Below are 19082 nucleotides of genomic sequence, written 5' to 3' on the forward strand. Positions count from 1 at the left end.
TTCATTGTTCATAGTTTATATATGGAATTTAGGGCTCCCCCTTGCTGAAATTTTTTCTGCCTGATTTCTCCCCTCACGTTCTGGCAGTTGTTTGTCCCAAAGTCTGTCTCCTCATCCTACAAGCCAGGTACACCTGTGGCTTTTCTGTGTTTTACTTGCCCTGTATAATGCAAACTGAGAACTTCCCTCAGGATAAAAGCCATAAAATCCTTAAACTCATCTCTTTTATTTAAACATGAAGTGAAGGTTTGGGGCTGAGTGAGCTCTAAAGACCCTCAAGGCTGAAAAGTTCTACAGTTTTCTGAAAAATTATATAGAATAATCCCCTTGGAAAGAAAAATATATAAAAAGACATAAAACTAAAGATGTGGCATAATTTGGTATTTGCCTGTCGTTAGGAGAAGCAAACAATACATATGCATAAATGAAACACAAGAGAAAAACAGAAACAATTATGGCTCTTCTTCCTTTCTTAGTGGTACATATTACTTTTGCCTCTGTTCTTCCTTGAGAGCTTCTCTTTCTGCTCAATCTCCTTCTAGAGAGCAACCTTATTTTCAGGTGGCATTAATCTAATTTTGTGATGTTATTTATTTGTGGACCCAAAAATGTTCTTTCCCGAAAAGACTTGGGATTTCTGTCTTTGTAATCCAGGCTTCAGTTTTAAATTCAAAAACCAATGAACTAGAAGTTTGTAGGAAATAGTTTTTCTTTCTAGAAAAAATAGTCTTTACTGATGACTTAGGCAATGAGTAGATGCTATTTTTAAAGTATTTTCATGGCTGAACTTTTAGAAGACAAAAAATGCTGGAGATTATCTGGCATTAGTTTGAGAGTTTTTCACTGGAGATCATTATAAATTTGTTGTCTTTCTACAATTTAGGTAGTCACTGAAGAGAGTATTGCCTTTTTGCAGAAGAGAGTGGCAGAGCTAGAGAATGAAAAGGGAGCCTTGCTCCTTAGTTCTATAGAGCTGGAGGAACTGAAAGCTGAGAATGGTATGTATAACTGAAAACCATAATTCTGTCTTCTTAATCTATGAGTGCCTCGACTTTTATCACGATATGTGTATAATATAGAGATTCTCTGATTGTTTGATAATAAAGATCATTTAGCTGAGCGGGTGGTTATCAAAGATAGTATTAACACACATTAGACAATTCTAACAGTACCAATGTTTATATAAGCACAACATTTTACAACATGGGCTGTAAATGCTCCAGGATGTCTCTTATTATATTCATTTTGGAATGGTCAGGGACATTTCTAGAAAGTATGGCCTAAATAAGATGATGAATTTTTAAATGGGCAAAATGAAAAAAGAAAGGAAATTCCTGGTAATAAATTTGTGAGATGAGGTAATAGAAATCAGTATAAATAAAAGTTCAAGGATAGTAACCATTTTGGGTTTTACTCATGTTATACTCAACTGAGACTTCTATACTTACCTTTCAGGCCTCAGCTTGGGCGCTATCTTTTTCAGGAAGTCAAATTTGATCCCCCAAAGTTGGGTTAAATGCAGTTTTGTGCTTTCGTACCATCCTTGCATTCCTTTAACTTTATATTAAAATAATCTGTTTATATTTTATACTACTTGCTCTTCAAATACAAAGTTAAGCTCTTTCAGGGCAGAGGCCATTTTTCCTTCTTCTTTGCTTTACCTTTACCAACAACTAGAATAGTACCCGGCAAATAAAGTGCCAAATAAAGTTTAGTTGGGTTGTACTAAACTCAGCATTTTATTCTGTTGGAATGTGTGTGAACAGTTAGTAACAATGAGACATACCTTCTTCCATTTGTTACCCATTTCATAGAGACCTTACGGTTTTAGTAGCTTGTAGTTAATAATGCTTTACTGATCTGTTTATCCGGGATTAACTGGCTGATATGCTCTGTCTTGAATGAAAATGAATACCAGGTAAAGTTTGTATCGTTTATTAAACTCTGAAGCCGGCTTTTCCAGCCTAACCATTTTACAGTTCCACTGAGCTCTAACCTGGGCATTATACCTTTATTAGACTATTCCCACCATTGCTAACACATAAGGAACACCACAAATTCAGCTCATTATTCAACCCACTCCAAGCACTTCTTTCAGACCTTATCCATGATGCTTGCTTTGCAGTTTTGCAAACAATGCCTGTCATTGTCATGTAGCTCTGTGGTTTAGAGGTGTTACATGCGTTCCATTCTCCTTGCACTTTCCTACAGAGATCACTGCCCTTAAGGTTTTTTTTTAAATAAGTTTTTTTATTGATTTTGGGTAGAGGGAGAGAGAGATAGAAACATCAATGATGAGAGTCATTGATTGGCTGCCTCCTGCAGGTCCTCTACTGGAGCCTGGGCATGTGCCCTGACCGGGAATCACACTGTATCTCCTGGTTCACAGGTCGTAGCTCAACCACTGAGCCACGCTGGCTGGGCTGCCCTTAAGGTTTTTTGTATTAGTTTTCATGTCTGGTCTTATAGGTTACCTTTGCTTTATGTATCATGTTCTTCTCAACTCACCCTTTGCACTTTTCTACCACTGTGCCACTTCAAATAATCTTGTGAAGTGTCAGAACATATTGTATGTCTTCAATTCATTTGTTCCATGAATATTCATTCATTCAGCAAATTTTTATGGTGCCTTTCCTGTGTGCCAGGCACTGATCTAATTGTTAAGGATACTGCTCTGAACATATTAGAAGGGAAGACAGGCCATAAACATGTATATAAATAAGAAAATTTCAGAGACTGATAAGGATTAGGAGAAAAATAAAACAGGTTACTGCAAGTGTGCCTGTGGGAAGAGGAAAGCAGCATTCGAGTGGGCAGGGTAGGCCTTTCCGAGAACTTGAAACCTGCATGATGAAAAGGGAACAGCCATGCGAAGAGGCTGAGCAAAGAACATTCTAAGCAGAGTAAAAGCAGTGCAAATACCCTGAGGTATTAATAACCTTGTGTGTTTTTAGACAGAAAGATCAGTGACTTGGGAGTAAACATAAAATGGGCAGTGCAAGAAGAGGAGGTTGGAGAATAAGTGGGGGTCAAATCACGAGGGAGGGCCCCTGTAGGTCATCTTGGGACATTTGGATGCAGTATAAACAAAATGTTGTGTGTGTTTCCTTACTGTATCTGTCTTAGCTTCTCAGAAAGAGTGTAAGCTCCTTGGGGGCATATTAATACCCAATATTAATTATCCTCCAAGGTACTACTACCCTTCTCATATATATGCATTGTAATTGAACATGGGATAGAACTCAAAAGATTGGATTCTGATTTGAGTTCTCTGTGAACTGGCTGTAGATCATGTAATTTCTTTGTTTCCTCATATGGTCATTGAGGAGATTGGATAGCTCCCTTCTTGTGCTAAAATTTGATGTCTTTATGTACATATGTAAAAGAACATTGAAGACATTATAAGTGCTATATAAATAAGTTTATTATGAACACAGTAGGGTTACTGTGTTCTAAGGCAAATTTATTGCCCTAGAAGTCCCAAATTATGCTACAGAAATAGCTGCTTCTCGTCACATGCTCAGGTGTCCTTCTACTTTAAAGCCTCCACTATTTATTATACTTCACTCAGGTTAATTATTATGATCTAATAATAGCACTGTATCTTATATCTTCTCTTTTCTTGCCATTTGCTTTTAATAAAATAAGCCTTTTATCTCTCCCAAACTATTTTGTCTATTTCTTTCTTCTTGATTATTTCATGGATCTCAAATAGCCTCACACACAAAATCATGCCTCTGGTTTTTTAAACACTCTACCTATAACCTCTAAGGATATTTATTTTGTGACTTTCAGAAAAACTATCTTCTCAGATTACTCTCCTGGAGGCTCAGAATAGAACTGGAGAGTCAGAAGTCAGTGAGGTAAGTGATGCATTCTTAAAATAACCAGAATGTGAACACGATCAAGAGGACTTAGCTTCAAACCTAAACATTTCTGCAGTTTTCTAATGTTAACAGAAAATTACATACTTAGAAAGTTAGATCTATTTAAGAAACTCATAATGGTTATTATTTCCCATATACTCCCATTTGTTTCTGAATATTTGGATTTTTTTATTTGTCCTGAACAAATAAAAAGATATTTGTAAACCCATTTCTCATAGTGGGTTATCATTTATCTCAAAAAAAGTTTCACAGTGAAGAAGAGATCCGATAAAATCTCTCATTTACCACTACCTCCTTATCAATTGGCACAGTTTCACTTAAGATTATATTTAAAAGGGTATTTTTGGACAGTGTTGCTTTTTATAACCTGAAAATTACTGTAATAGATGTGTGACTCCTTAATATTCTGTTGATATAAGATTACTGTTAGGTATATTGTGTTTAATTAGCAATGTTCTTCCAATCAAGAAGTCAATGATAGAGTCATAAATGGCCTTGAGTAATAATGTTCTCCAGAGAAATAGAACTAATAGGAAAATAAAAAGAGTGTGTGTGTGTGTGTGTGTGTGTATAGAGAGAGATTTTAAGGAATTAGCTCACACAATTGTGGAGGCCGGCAAATTCAGAATATACAGGGTAGGCCAGCAGGCTAGAGACCCAGGGAAGAGTTCCAGTTCAAGTCCGAAGGCAATCTGCTGGCAGAATTCACTCTTTTTTGAGGAATTCCCAAATTATGCTACAGGAGGCAATCTGCTGGCAGAATTCACTAGTCTTTTTTTGTTGTTAAGGCCTTCAACTGACTGGGTGAGGTCCACCCACATTATAGTGGATAATATGCTTTACTCAGAGTCTACTGATTTAAATGTTAATCTCATTTAAAAATACCTTCACAGGAATATCTAGAATAATATTTGACTAAGTGTGGCCTAGCCAAGATGGCAATAAAATTAGGTACCACACTTAACATTCAGTGCCTTTTCAGGAGGCCATTGATGCTCTGTTCACAAAATTGTCAAAAGAAACTAATTTTGAAAATTGTAGCATTATATGAATACTGACAGTAAAAATAAATTTTATTTGGCCAGGGGTTGCTTAATGTTTTAAGACGCTTAGCAGTAGAGGCTAGTTAGAACAAGATAACTTAGCTCAAAAAAGAAGAACAGATAAGAAAGATGGGAATCTGTTATTAAAAGAAAGAAAGAAGAGAGAAAGAAAGAGAGAAAGGAAGGAGGAAAGAAAGACAAAATGGAACAAATAGGGAACAATGGAAAAGAAAGATAAAAAGGCACACAGAAATTGCAAAAGAAAGGGTGAGTAAGTTAATCCCCCTGGATAAGAGAGAATGAACAGGAAAAGTTTTTCATAGAAAGTATAAGCTCAGCTAAAAGAGGCAGACTAGTCTTAGGAGAAAAAATAATGACAGTAGCTAGAAACAACTAAATTCTCTGGGTCTCTGCCCTCTCCTTGTGGGATGACATTGATTTTATTTTATTTTTTACTGGAGCCAAAAAGTTAATTAAACTCTGTAGATATAGGGAGCAGCAGACAGCATGACAGAGAGTTAGAAAAGAGGAAATAAGAATACTTAGGGTAAGAGAGGAAACAAAAAAGGAGTTAGTTATATTGAAGTCTTTGGCTGTGGTGATGCCTTGATCATATCAGGTCTTGAATGTATATAGGGATGTATAAATAGGAACGTGACATGAAGAAATTATAAAGGGACTTTTTCCCTGTCTCAAATACTGTTTCCAGTTTTGGTCTCTAGAAATGTGACTGTGAATAATACAGAGGGTGGAGAATTTTAAATGATTAAAAATAATGCTTTTGAAAACTGATGAGATAACATTTCAATAATTCTAAAATAATCAATTTTTTTTCTTAGTGGCTGAGAATGATACCAAGGTAATAGCTAATAGTCATTGAATACTTACTATGTGCCCAGCTTCTACTAGTAGGTGCCAGAACTAAGATGTGAACTTGGGCAGTCAGACTGCAGAGTTTGTACTATTGGCTACTACATTTTTTGACAATCTTCTATCAAATTGGAATTTTTTTCTGGAAGGAAAAGGTGTTATTGACAAAGGTGGAGATTTTATTATACACACTGTCCCCAAACTCATTTAACATAATACTAATTAAATTTACTATGAGATTTCACTGATTTTGTTTTCCTAAAAAACAATTATAGAAGTAATTTATATGGATTGAGAAGTTTAACACAGTGTTCTTTATAATAATAATGGTTACTGTTTTGTCAAATAAGTTCATAATTTCATACTTAAGCTCTAGCAAAACTCCTTTTTGATTATTTGATTCTGGTCATTTATCTCAGTCTACAGCAGGCCCTGAAATAATGTCGATCTTTCAGAGTTGGTTCATTATAATGTTGATGAGATGCCACAGGAACTTAACTCTTGTTCACATCAATTAATCTGTGGTAAAATTGGTTCCATTATACATAGTATTACCACAGTTCCAAGAATCTATCCACATCATGAGGACTTACTGTACTTGGTTGAAAATATACCTGTGTGTTAATGGCTCATTTCAGGGGATAGTTTAGAAAAAGGAATTCTATAGCTTCCTCCTTGGTCTTGGATGAAACAAATATTTAATTCAGTTCCTGCTTCCCTTTTCATTTTTAAGCAGTTCTTGGGAGAAACAAGTACGTATTTCAATCTGAACAAATAGTTTCCCAAGTAAGGAATATCTAGAAAATAAGTTCCAGGTTTTCTTAGGTCTTATGACTATTGCTTCACCTCAGTGCAGAAATGACAGGATGCCCTCAGAGGCCCAATTTGGAAAAATACTGATTTTTAAATTATTTAGAAGTTTTATGGTAGGAAGAAGTTTTGGACTAAAGAATTTCAGGTTTTGGAAAATGTAAAAAATGCCATTTATTAGTTAGGCTATTTCTTATAAAACATTTAATTGAAGCTTTTTATTTCTTCATTATTTTAAAAACAGATCACCATGGTTGATACTACCAGGCTCAACAAGAGCAACTCTTCTGCTGAGGAAAGTGGACAAGATCTCCTAGAGAACACATTTTTTCAGAAACATAAAGAACTGTCAGTTTTATTGTTGGAAATGAAAGAAGCTCAAGAGGAGATTGCATTTCTTAAGTTACAGCTCCAGGGCAAAAGGGCTGAGGGGGACCCTGAGGTACTTGACCAGAAAGAAGTGAAACAGATAGAGAGTGAAGGAATGAAAGTATTGCTTGAAGATACAGGGCAACATTTTCCCCCAGTGTCAAATGAAGAGAGCAGTCTTCCAGCAATTGAAAAAGAAGAGCAGATGAGCACTGAACATCAAAATAGAATATCTGAGGAAATATCTTTAAATGATACTGGAATAGAATTGAAATCAACAAAACAGTATGATGTTGATAACCCCCCTTCTGCTGTACCAGGCATTTGTCAATGTCACCAGGATGAATTGGAAACGCTAAAATGTCAAATGATGGAGCTTGAGATTAGCTTTCAAAAAGCAGAAGAAACCTATAGGAAAAATTTAGATGAGAAAGCTAAGGAAATAAACAACCTAACTCAGTTGCTTGAAGAGTTTAAGAAAAATGCTGACGACTCCAAGAGTGCACTCACTGCTTTGTCTGAAGAAAGAGACCAGCTTCTCGCTCAGGTGAAGGAACTTAGTGTAGTAACAGAACTGAGGGCTCAGGTAAAACAACTGGAAATGAACCTTGCAGAAGCAGAAAGTCAAAGAAGACTTGACTATGAAAATCAAACTCATCACAACTTGCTTGCTGAACAGATCCACAGTCTCAGCATAGAAGGCAAATCTAAAGATGTGAAAATTAAAGTTTTACAGAATGAACTGGATGGTGTACAGCTTCAGTTTTCTGAGCAGAGCACACTTATAAAAAGCCTGCAAAGCCAGCTGCAGAAGAAGGAATGTGAGGTGCTTGAGGGGGCAGAACGTCTGAGGGATATCACAAATAAGATGGAAGAACTTTCACAGGCTCTTTCACAGAAGGAACTTGAAATAACAAAAATGGATCAACTCTTATTAGAGAAAAAGAGAGATGTAGAAACCCTCCAGCAAACCATCCAGGAGAAGGATCAACAAGTGACAGAAATCAGCTTTAGTATGACTGAGAAAATGGTTCAGCTTAATGAAGAGAAGTTTTCTCTTGGGGTTGAAATTAAGACTCTTAAAGAACAGCTGAATTTATTATCCAGAGCTGAAGAGTCAAAAAAAGAGCAAGTAGAAGAAGATAAAGAAGTTGTTTCTGGCCTTAAACAGACTTTTGATGAGTTGAGCCCAGCAGGGCTAATAAGTAAAGAAGAACTTCAACATGAATTAGATTTTGTAAAGAAAGAAAGTGAGCAGAGAAAGAGAAAGCTCCAGGCAGCTCTTATTAACAGAAAGGAGCTTCTACAAAGAGTCAGTAGATTAGAAGAAGAATTGGCCAAAGTGAAAAATGAATCTAGGAAAGAGGTCCCATTCAATGAGAGTGAGGGGAAAGAAATGGAGAAAGATAAAGAAAGTAAAGAAGACTCAGAAAAATGTGTGACTTCTAAGTGCCAAGAAATAGAAATTTCTTTAAAACAGATAATATCTGAGAAAGAATTAGAACTAGAGCATTTAAGGAAGGATTTGGAAGAAAAGGCAGCAGCTGAAGAAGAGTTACAGGCTATGATCAAACAGATGAATCAGGATTTTCAAGATAAGATAAACCAAATAGATTTGCTCCAAGCAGAAATAATTGAAAACCAAGCAATTATCCAGAAGTTAACCACAGGTAACAAGGATGCAGGTGATGGAGGTTCAGCAGAACCTGTAAAAGAAACAGTGGTGAGCAGTCCACCTGGTGCAGGTGGCGGAGAACACTGGAAACCAGAACTGGAAGAAAAGATATTAGACCTTGAAAAAGAAAAGGAGCAACTTCAAAAGAAGCTACAGGAAGTGTTAACCTCTCGCAAGGTGATTCTTAAAAAGGCACAGGAGAAAGAAAGACATCTTAGGGAGGAGCTAAAGCAACAGAAGGATGACTATAATCGCTTGCAAGAACAGTTTGATGAGCAAAGCAAAGAAAATGAGAACATTGGAGACCAGCTAAAGCAACTGCAGATTCAAATCAGGGAGTCTGTAGGCAAAAAACTCCCAGGCACTGACCTGCAGGAACCAGGCTCTCCCACTCAAGGTGTAAAAGAACCTTTATTAAAAGCTATGGAGCAGCAACCTGCTGAACCTATTTTAAAGTCTGACTTGTGCCCAGACTTGCCTCATCCTGTAGATGCGAATGCTCTGCAGGGCAGTACTTCTATTGCCCAGATTGAGACCCAGCTCAAAGAAATAGAGGCTGAGAAAGCGGAGTTAGAATTGAGGGTTAGTTCTATAACAAGTGAGCTTACTAAAAAATCAGAAGAAGTATTTCAATTACAGGAGCAGATAAATAAACAGAGTTTTGAAATCCAAAGTCTGAGAACATCATCTCATGAAGCTGAAGCCCACGCAGAAAGCCTTAGGCAGAAATTAGAAAGCAGTCAACTAGAAATTGCTGGATTAGAACGTTTGAGAGAATTACAGCCTGAACTAGATGAATTGCAAAAACTCATAAGCAAAAAGGAAGAAGAAGTTAGATATCTTTCTGGACAGCTTAATGAGAAAGAAGCAGCCCTAACTAAAGTACAGACAGAAATAATGGAACAAGAGGAGTTAATTAAGGCTCTGCATACACAGCTGGAAATGCAAGCCAAAGAACATGATGAAAAACTAAAGCAGTTAAAGGTGGAACTTTGTGAATTGAAGCAAAAACCAGAGGAGATTGAAGATGAAAGTAAAGCAAAACAACAAATACAGAGGAAACTGCAAGCTGCCCTCATTTCTCGAAAAGAAGTACTAAAAGAAAACAAAGGTCTCCAAGAGGAGTTGTCTTTGGCGAGAGATACCATTGCACATCTCACTAAGTCTTTGGCAGATGCGGAAAGTCAAGTTTCTGCTCAAAATCAAGAAAAAGATACATTCTTAGGAAAGTTAGCTCTTGTTCAGGAAGAAAGAGACAAACTTATTGCAGAAGTGGACAGATCTTTAATGGAAAATCAAAATCTCAGTGGTTCTTGTGAAAGTCTGAAATTAGCTTTGGAGGGTCTTACTAAAGACAAAGAAAACCTAGTGAAGGAAATTGAATCTTTGAAGTGTTCTAAGACTGCAGAAAGCACTGAGTGGCAAGAGAAACACACAGAATTACAAAAGGAATATGAAATTCTTCTGCAGTCCTATGAGAACGTTAGTAATGAGGCAGAAAGGATTCAGCATGTGGTGGAAACTGTAAGGCAAGAGAAGCAAGAACTATATGGCAAGCTAAGAAGTGCGGAAGCAGACAAGAAAGAGGTGGAAAGGCAGTTGCAAGAAGCTCAACAAGAAATGGAGGAAATGAAAGAAAAGATGAGAAAGTTTGCTAAATCTAAACAGCAAAAAATCCTAGAGTTGGAAGAAGAGAATGACCGGCTTAGAGCAGAGGCACAACCTGCAGGAGATACATCTAAAGACTGTATGGAAGCACTTCTTTCTTCCAATTCCAACATGAAGGAGGAACTAGAAAGGGTCAAAACAGAGTATAAAACCCTTTCTAAGAAGTTTGAGGCTTTAATGACTGAGAAAGACTCTCTAAGTGAAGAGATTCAGGATTTAAAACATCAGATAGAAGGTAATGTACCCAAACAAGCTAGCCTAGAGGCCACTGAGAAATTTGATAACCAGATACATATCACTGAAGAAGTGAGACAGTCTGTCCCAGATGAGGTTAATGAGGAACACTCTTCAAGTATGAGCGCAAGGCCTGAATATTCAGAATCCATTCTTCCAGACACCAGTGCCAATCCTGATACAAGTGAGAAGGTCAGCTCACATGATGAAATTAATAACTACCTACAGCAAATTGATCAGTTCAAAGAAAGAATTGCTGAATTAGAGGAGGAGAAATGGAAAGAAAAGGAATTTAGCCAGACTTTAGAAAATGAGAGAAATGCTTTACTGAGTCAAATATCAGCCAAGGATGGTAAACTAAAAATGCTTCAGGAAGAAGTAACCAAAATAAACCTTTTAAATCAGCAAATCCAAGAAGAACTTGCCAGAGTTACCAAGCTCAAGGAGACAGCAGAAGAAGAGAAAGATGATTTGGAAGAGAGGCTTATGAATCAGTTAGCAGAACTTAATGGAAGCATTGGGAATTACTATCAAGATGTTACAGATGCCCAGATTAAGAATGAGCAACTAGAATCTGAAATGCAGAACCTTAAAAAGTGTATGAGTGAATTGGAAGAAGAAAAGCAGCAGTTAGTCAAGGAGAAAACTCAGGTGGAATCAGAAATCCGAAAAGAATATTTGGAGAAAATACAAGGTGCTCAGAAAGGACATAGCAATAAAAGCCATGCAAAGGAACTACAGGAACTGTTAAAAGAAAAACAACAAGAAGTAAAGCAGCTACAGAAGGACTGCATCAGGTACCAGGAGAAAATTAGTGCTCTGGAAAGAACTGTTAAGGCCCTAGAATTTGTTCAAACTGAGTCCCAAAAAGATTTGGAAATAACCAAAGAAAATCTGGCTCAAGCCAAGGAACACCGCAAGAAGGCTGAAACAGAATTAGCTAACTTCAGAGTACTGCTAGATGACACTCAAAGTGAAGCAGCAAGGGTCCTAGCAGACAATCTCAAGTTGAAAAAGGAACTTCAGTCAAATAAAGAATCAGTTAAAAGCCAAATGAAACAAAAGGATGAAGATCTTGAGCGAAGACTGGAGCAGGTAGAAGAGAAACATCTGAAAGAGAAGAAGAATATGCAAGAAAAACTGGATGCTTTGAACAGAGAAAAAGTCCATTTGGAAGAGACATTTGGAGAGATTCAGATTACTTTGAACAAGAAAGACAAGGAAGTAAAACAACTTCAGGAAAACTTGGATAGTACTGTAGCCCAGCTGGCAGCTTTCACTAAGAGCATGTCTTCCCTCCAGGATGATCGGGACAGGGTGATAGATGAAGCCAAGAAATGGGAGAGGAAGTTCGGTGATGCTATTCAAACTAAAGAAGAAGAAATTAGACTCAAAGAGGAGAATTGCAGTGTTCTAAAGGATCAACTTAGGCAGATGTCTATCCATATGGAGGAAATGAAGATCAGCATTTCTAGGTAAACGAGTAATTTTTTCCCCCTCTTCCAAAGGTAATCAAAGGCAAAGAACGTCTATTTAATATGGAACTGTTCTTGGTTTAAATTCCCCTAGGAGATCTATTCTCTCTCATCTCCCTCCCCCAATCCCTCCTCTCTCTCTCTCTTCTTCCCTCCCTCCCTTTCCCTTACCCTTTCCCTTTCCCTTACCCTTTCCCTTTCCCTCTTCCTCTCCCTCTCTTTCCCCCTCTCATTTTTTTTTGCAAATGCCTTTCTGCTATAGCTGTATTAATATGAAAAATTCATGTCTGCTTCTCTTCCCATCTTTCTATTGAGAGATCTAGATTTCTCCCTTTCTTTTCATATCCATTTTCACTGCTCTAGTCTGGATTTGTACCACAGTACTCCCAAATCACCTTGGCCTTCCAAATGATACTCTCTTTTCTCTTCCTCATATTCCACATCAGTTCATACTGCATATGTGTGTAGAGTCATTTTCTTCATACTCCAATTTTATATCACCTTTCAAGTTCAAGAACGAACAGTATCCCCCGCTCTTTATACTCCTCTACTTTTAATAGTATCCTTCTGCTCATTGTCTCTCACACCAAGATTATTTTTTTAAGGGCCAGTGTTAGCTTTTCTAGAGCAAAGCAAAATAGTAGAAAGTACTACTTTCTAGAGTGTCTAAAACCAAGTCACTAAAATGAGCAATATACTTTGGAGTTTACAGTTTAAATATCTGAATTTTGAGGTGCAATATACATTTAATACAGTAATACAGAACATTCTGTAGAACTAATATATTTTCATTAAAAAGATGAACACCTTCAATTATGAATATTCGTTTGTAGATCTGAGTACATGTTGTCATATATGTTTCTTAGGCATTGAGTAGTTTTTCCTTTAAATCTTTAATTTACGACCTTTTCTCTTTTTTTCTAGGCTTGAACATGACAGGCATATTTGGGAGTCCAAGGCCCAGACAGAGATCCAGCTTCAACAGAAGGTCTGTGATACACTACGGGAGGAAAACAAAGAACTTTTGTCCCAGCTAGAAGAGACTCGACTTCTATACCACAATTCTCAGAACGAATTAGCTAAATTAGAATCAGAACTTAAGATTCTCAGAGACCAGTGGACTGATTTAAGTAATTCTTTAGAAAAATATAAGGAAAATAAAGAAAATTTGGAAGGGATCATAAAGAAGCAAGAGGCCGATATCCAAAATTGTACATTCAGTTATGAACAGGTAGAGACTGATCTTCAGGCCTCCAGGCAACTGACCAGTAGGCTGCAGGAAGAAATAAACATGAAGGAGCAGAAGATTATAAGCCTGCTTTCTGCCAAGGAACAGGCAATCCAAGAAGCTGTTACTGAACTGCATCAGCAGCATGATAAAGAAATTAAAGAATTGGAAAACCTGCTTACCCAGGAAGAAGAGGAGAATATTGTCTTAGAAGAGGAGAACAAAAAAGCTGTTCGCAAAACCAGTCAGCTCATTGAAACACTGAAATCTATCAAAAAGGAAAACACGCAGCAGAAGGCTCAGTTGAATTCCTTCGTTAAATCCATGTCTTCTCTCCAGGATGACCGAGACCGCATAGTATGCGACTACCAAAAGCTGGAAGAGCGACATCTCTCTGTAATCTTAGAAAAAGACCAACTCATCCAAGAGGCTGCTGCTGAGAATAATAAGCTTAAGGAAGAAATTCGATTCTTGAGAAGTCATATGGATGATCTTAATTCTGAGAATGCCAAGTTAGATGCAGAACTGATCCAATATAGAGAAGATCTGAACCAAGTGATATCAAGAAAGGACTGCCAGCAAAAACAACTCATTGAAGCTCAAGTTCAGCAGAATAAGGAGCTGAAAAGTGAATATGCTAAATTAGAAGAAAAGCTGAAGGAGTCTGAGAAAGCAAAGGAGGAACTACAGAGGTCCTCTGTTGCCCTACAGGAGGAGAAACAAGGTTTATCTAAAGAGATTGAGAGCTTGAAAGTTTCTATATCCCAACTAAAGAGAGAGTTGACAGCCTTGCAGGAAGAAGGCACTTTAGGACTATTCCAGGCCCAATTAAAAGTAAAAGAAGAAGAGGCGCAGAGGTTAAGTACTACCCTTTCCTCTTCTCAAAAGAGAATTACAGAACTGGAAGAGGAATTGGCTCATGTTCAGATGGAAGCTGCCAAGAAGGTAGGTGAAATTGAAGATAAAATGAAGAAAAAATTAAAGCATCTTCATCATGATGCAGGGATAATGCGAAATGAAACGGAAACAGCAGAAGAGAGGGTGGCAGAGCTAGCAAGAGACCTGGTGGAAATGGAACAGAAATTACTCATGGTCACCAAAGAAAATAAAGATCTCACAGCACAAATCCAGTCTTTTGGAAGGTCTATGAGTTCCCTACAAAATAGTAGAGACCATGCCAATGAGGAGCTGGATGAACTAAAAAGGAAATACGATGCCAGTCTGAAGGAACTGGCACAGCTGAAAGACCAACGGGGACTCTTAAACAGAGAGAGAGATGTTCTTGTTTCTAAAGCTGCCTTTCCAGTCAATTCCACTGAGGATAACAGCTTGCCTCACCTTGAGGAACTTAACCAACAGCTTCTATCCAAAGATGAGCAACTGCTTCACTTGTCCTCACAGCTAGAAGTTTCTTACAACCAAGTGCAGTCCTATTCCAAGGCTGTGGTCAGTCTACAGAATGAGAGAGATCACCTTTTGAATGAACTGGAGAAATTCCGCAAGACAGAGGAAGGGAAGCAGAGGTCTGCAGCCCAGCCTGCAACCAGCCCAGCTGAAGTACAGAGTTTAAAAAAAGCTATGTCATCACTCCAAAATGACAGAGATCGACTAGTGAGTGTGTAATTTTCTCTTTCTGATCTTTAAGAGTTTTTGAATCTTTCTCTAAATTTTAATTTCTAAAGGAAAAAAACCATTATTTTACATATTATGTGGGCACTGAGGGGCATCTATATCCCACAGGTTCTGTTTGGTCTTAGAGAAACACAGAAACATTATTTAAATTACTTTAAATCTGTCATTACCATTTTTAAAACATTACAAATTTCCTTTGCATAAAACTCTCCATGGGTTATAAAATGACTAAGAAATGGAGAGCTATTTTATATCTTTTATACACACAACACACGTGTAAATGTATCCAGAATTTGTCATAGTATGTTTAAATGACTAGTAAAGTTATATTTGTAAACTGAGCTATTTACTCACTTTCCTTTCATACCTAACTTTTTTCAATCTGAGAGAAAGATAAGGAGTATCTCTAATGCTAAATTCTGCTGCTAATAGTAAGAACCAGTAGATAATTCAGGTCTTTTATTCTGAAAAATTCCAGGTCATCAAGATTCAGAGGCAAAGCTGGAACTGTATGAGCCAAGCCAGGTTGTCAGGGGCTTCTCCTTAGTGACATTGCTATCTTCACTTTCTTGACAGTCTCATAACTCTCTCAAGCTCATGTACTTAGGCCAAATAGGAAATAAAAGCTTCAAAAAGGCTAGATTTTTCCATTTTAAAAGTAACCCATGCCCAGAATCTGAAAATTCTAGTTTTTAAGATTAGCTCTAGTGAAAGATCATTTCTCCTAACTGTAAAGTCCGATGCAAACTTTCCTTTTTCTTTGTATGTACTGTGTTCATTCATTCACGTTACACTTAATATCCAATATTTATAGACAGTCTTTTGCCTTTTGTACTCTGAACAAAGCCACCCCTCCCCTTCATCAATGACTGACATCAACACAATTTATGTATATTTGTTTATATTTTTAAACTAGTTCAGCTGACTTTGTCCTAGGAGCTTTACCTTTTGTCATTGCTTTTAGAATGCAGATGCAAAAGGTTTTTTTTCAGGACAGTATATACTTCAAAGTTGTAATTTATAGCACCTAGGTGTTGATTATCTTCTAAGTCAAAATATTTTTCCTGGAAGCTGTCTGGATAGATTCTGAATTAACTGTTTTATTCAGTGAATTGCTTTACTATTCTTATCTATTATAAACACTAGGGACTAAACTTTATATCTCTCAACCCTAGTTCCTCATTTTTATCTTCTGGATACTTATAAGCCGAGCCGGCTTTTTAAAAAATTTCCATGTTTCTATAACTCATGATAATATTCTTCTGTTCCCTAAGGCTCATAACTGTTTATGATTTTATTTCATTTAATCATCAAGGTCTATAATTTCTTTATTGATATGACTCAAATATTTCTTTTTCTTTTCCACCATCAACATGTTAGGATAAGTCCTTACTTAACACCTTACCCTTAAACTGTTGTAATATTACTGCTCCCAATTTGTCACTTCTCCAGGACATTGTATAGGGTGTCCCAAAAATATGTATACACTGTTTTTTCTGATAGCTCAATTGATGTTTCTTTCTTTTCAGATTTAACCCATTGGAATGAATAATTATTCCAAGTGTGTATACATTTTTTTGGAATACCCTATATATATCACTGCTGAATAAATCTTTCTGCAATGCTGCTGTTACTGCACTACTTAGAAACCTTTACAAGTTGTGCTATCTCTAGATGATTCAGATCTCTTAGTGTGGCATTTAAGACCCTGTAATTTGTCCTTACCTTTCTTTTCAGTCTTTCCTTTTACTGCTTCTTTACTTATACTCTTCATTCCAGCCAAACTGATCTACTCATTATGCAGTAATCATATCTAGTACTTCCTACTTACCCATATTACCATTCTTTCAACTATATATCCTCTCAGTTTTCTTTAAAAGTCGTCCCAGACCTCAAATCCTCTTTAGTTACATTTACAGATCACTTGATTGTGTATTACCTTCTGTTTGTATTTCCCTACTGCTTTTCATTTGTCCCATAATGCCTTGATTGTGTGTGTGCATTTCTATGTGTGTTTAATTTCTACATACTTATTTTTTATTTCCCTGATTAGATTGCAAGCTCCTGTTGATAAGTCATGTCTTATACTTGTATGTATTTCTCATGGTCTTTTGCATAGGGGTAGTTAATTAATTATATGATAGATCAGCAATTGGTAGTCATTCCCTGTATTTGTGGTTGTTCCTATAAACACTGTTTTCTCCATTTTGTAAAACTGTCATGTTAGGGGAGTTATGGGAACTTTTGAGACTGAGGCTTTTACATCTGCCATGAAAGAGTCATAAAGCTGCCCTCCTGGTGTGTCTCAGCAGTTGAGCATCGACCTATGATCTAGGAGATTGAGGTTTGATTCCCAGTCAGGGCATATGCCTGGGTTGTGGGCTCGATCCCCGGTGGGGGACATGTAGGAGGCAGCTGACTCTTTCATTGATGTTTCTCTCTCTCTCCCTCTCCTTTCCTCTCTCTTAAATCAATAAAGATATATTTAAAAAGAAAGAAAAAAAGAATCATAAAGCCTAGGCAGGGTTATAAATCACATGAAGGCCTGACCAATAATACTATGTACATGGTTCACTGACTTGCTGAGGACCCTTGCATACCTTCTGAATCTATTGTTATCTGTCCATCAGCTCCTCTCCACATATACGTTCTGTCTGTTTCATGGGCATCGATGTTTCTAGTTTCTCAATTATTTGCTCTTATATGAACCAGTTGTCCTGTACTCCTAGTTTTCATCCTTGAATATCACCTTTAACCTTTCTCCTTTATTAGATCTTCTGTTTCTTGCATTTCTCTCTTGTCTTGGTTTTGTGCCATCATTTTGATGGAATAAATCATTCAGTATTTCCCTAAGAAAAGGTATGTCAGAGGTAAATTTATTGAAAATGCCTTTTGATATCTCATTTATTGTTTGGCTGGGTATAGAACTATAGGCTGAAAATAATTTCCCTTCAAAATTGTGAAGACATTGGCCTTTTGCTTACATTGTAGTTCAGAAGTCTAAAGCTATTGATTCCTGATCCTTTGCATGTGAGCTGTTTCTACACCACCCCCGTCACACACACACACACACACACACACACACACACCCTCATCTCTCATATCTCTCTCCGGAAATATATAGAATCATTTAATCTGTGTTCTGAAATTTCATGGTAATGTACTTTGGTTTCAGTCTGTTTTAATTCATCATTTTCTCTAGTCAAATTTATACTTATCAAATTTGGGAAATCTTTTGATTTATGTCTTACCATTACCCCAACCAATCCTTTTTCTTGGTTGGCTTTTTTTCTCCCTGAAAATCCAATCATTTAGATGTAGGACCTTCTGAATTAGGTCTATACTTTTCTTACCTTTTCTATTCTTTTTGCCATATTTTGGGAAGATTTTCTCACCATCATCTTTTGAATGCTATAAAAAGGTTTTCATTTTTGCTATCATGTTTCTAATTTCTAAGGATTTCTTTTTTTCCCCTGTCTCATGGATATATATGTTCATATCTCTCCAAGAATAGTGGTAGTATTTTTATTCTTTGAAGTTTTTTCATACTGAGTTTTTCTTTATAGTTTTTTATTTCTGCTCTAATGTTTCTAATTTCCTATATTCTCTCTTAAATCTTTGAGTATATTACATTTTCCCCTTGATAATCTCCTTCAAATACTCTTCTAGTTTCTTTTCATCTCTGTCTTAATATTAGCCATTCTTCAGGTGAGGGTTAAACCTTGGTTTAGTCTTTATGTCTAAGGATAGGGTCTCAAAAGCTTATGAATGGGGCTTACCAACTCCAGGTTTCATTGCAGGGTGATCAATGCTGAGGCTTTTGTGGGTAGTCCCCATGTTGCTGTCTTTAGTTTTTCTTGGGCCAGTCACATTTTCTAGAGAAGACTTCTCATTGCCTTCATAGAAGGTAAAGGCCTATATGCCAGCGCTCTCCAAGCTGAGTAGGGGAAAGGCTTGAAGCATTCAGAAAAAATACATTCGCCCTGGCCAGTGTGGCTCAGTTGGTTGGGCACCGTCCCATGCACCGAGAAGTAGCCAGTTCAGTTCCTGGTTAGGGCACATGCCCAGGTTGCATGCAGGAAGCAGCCGATCAGTGTTTTACTTTCAAATCAATGTTTCTCTCCCTCTCCCTCTCTCTCTAAAAAATAAATTAAAAAATGTTTCAAAAAAAGAAAAAATGCATTTGCTTAA

At 37.0% G+C, this 19082-nt stretch overlaps 1 protein-coding gene across 11 annotated transcripts in view; it reads left to right on the forward strand.

Annotated features, from left to right (window-relative positions):
- GOLGB1 (golgin B1) overlaps positions 1–19082 on the forward strand; it is a 61461-nt gene that overhangs the window by 29166 nt on the left and 13213 nt on the right. For all 11 annotated transcript variants that reach the window (XM_081139097.1, XM_081139098.1, XM_081139093.1 and 8 more), the window contains 4 exons: positions 884–998; positions 3796–3863; positions 6855–12031; positions 12956–14870. In XM_081139097.1, the coding sequence (XP_080995223.1) occupies positions 884–998; positions 3796–3863; positions 6855–12031; positions 12956–14870 (7275 nt within the window). The remainder of the gene's footprint in view (positions 1–883; positions 999–3795; positions 3864–6854; positions 12032–12955; positions 14871–19082) is intronic.

This window comes from Miniopterus schreibersii, assembly GCF_964146895.1.
Source record: "Miniopterus schreibersii genome assembly, chromosome: 5".
Classification (NCBI taxonomy): Eukaryota; Metazoa; Chordata; class Mammalia; order Chiroptera; family Miniopteridae; genus Miniopterus; species Miniopterus schreibersii.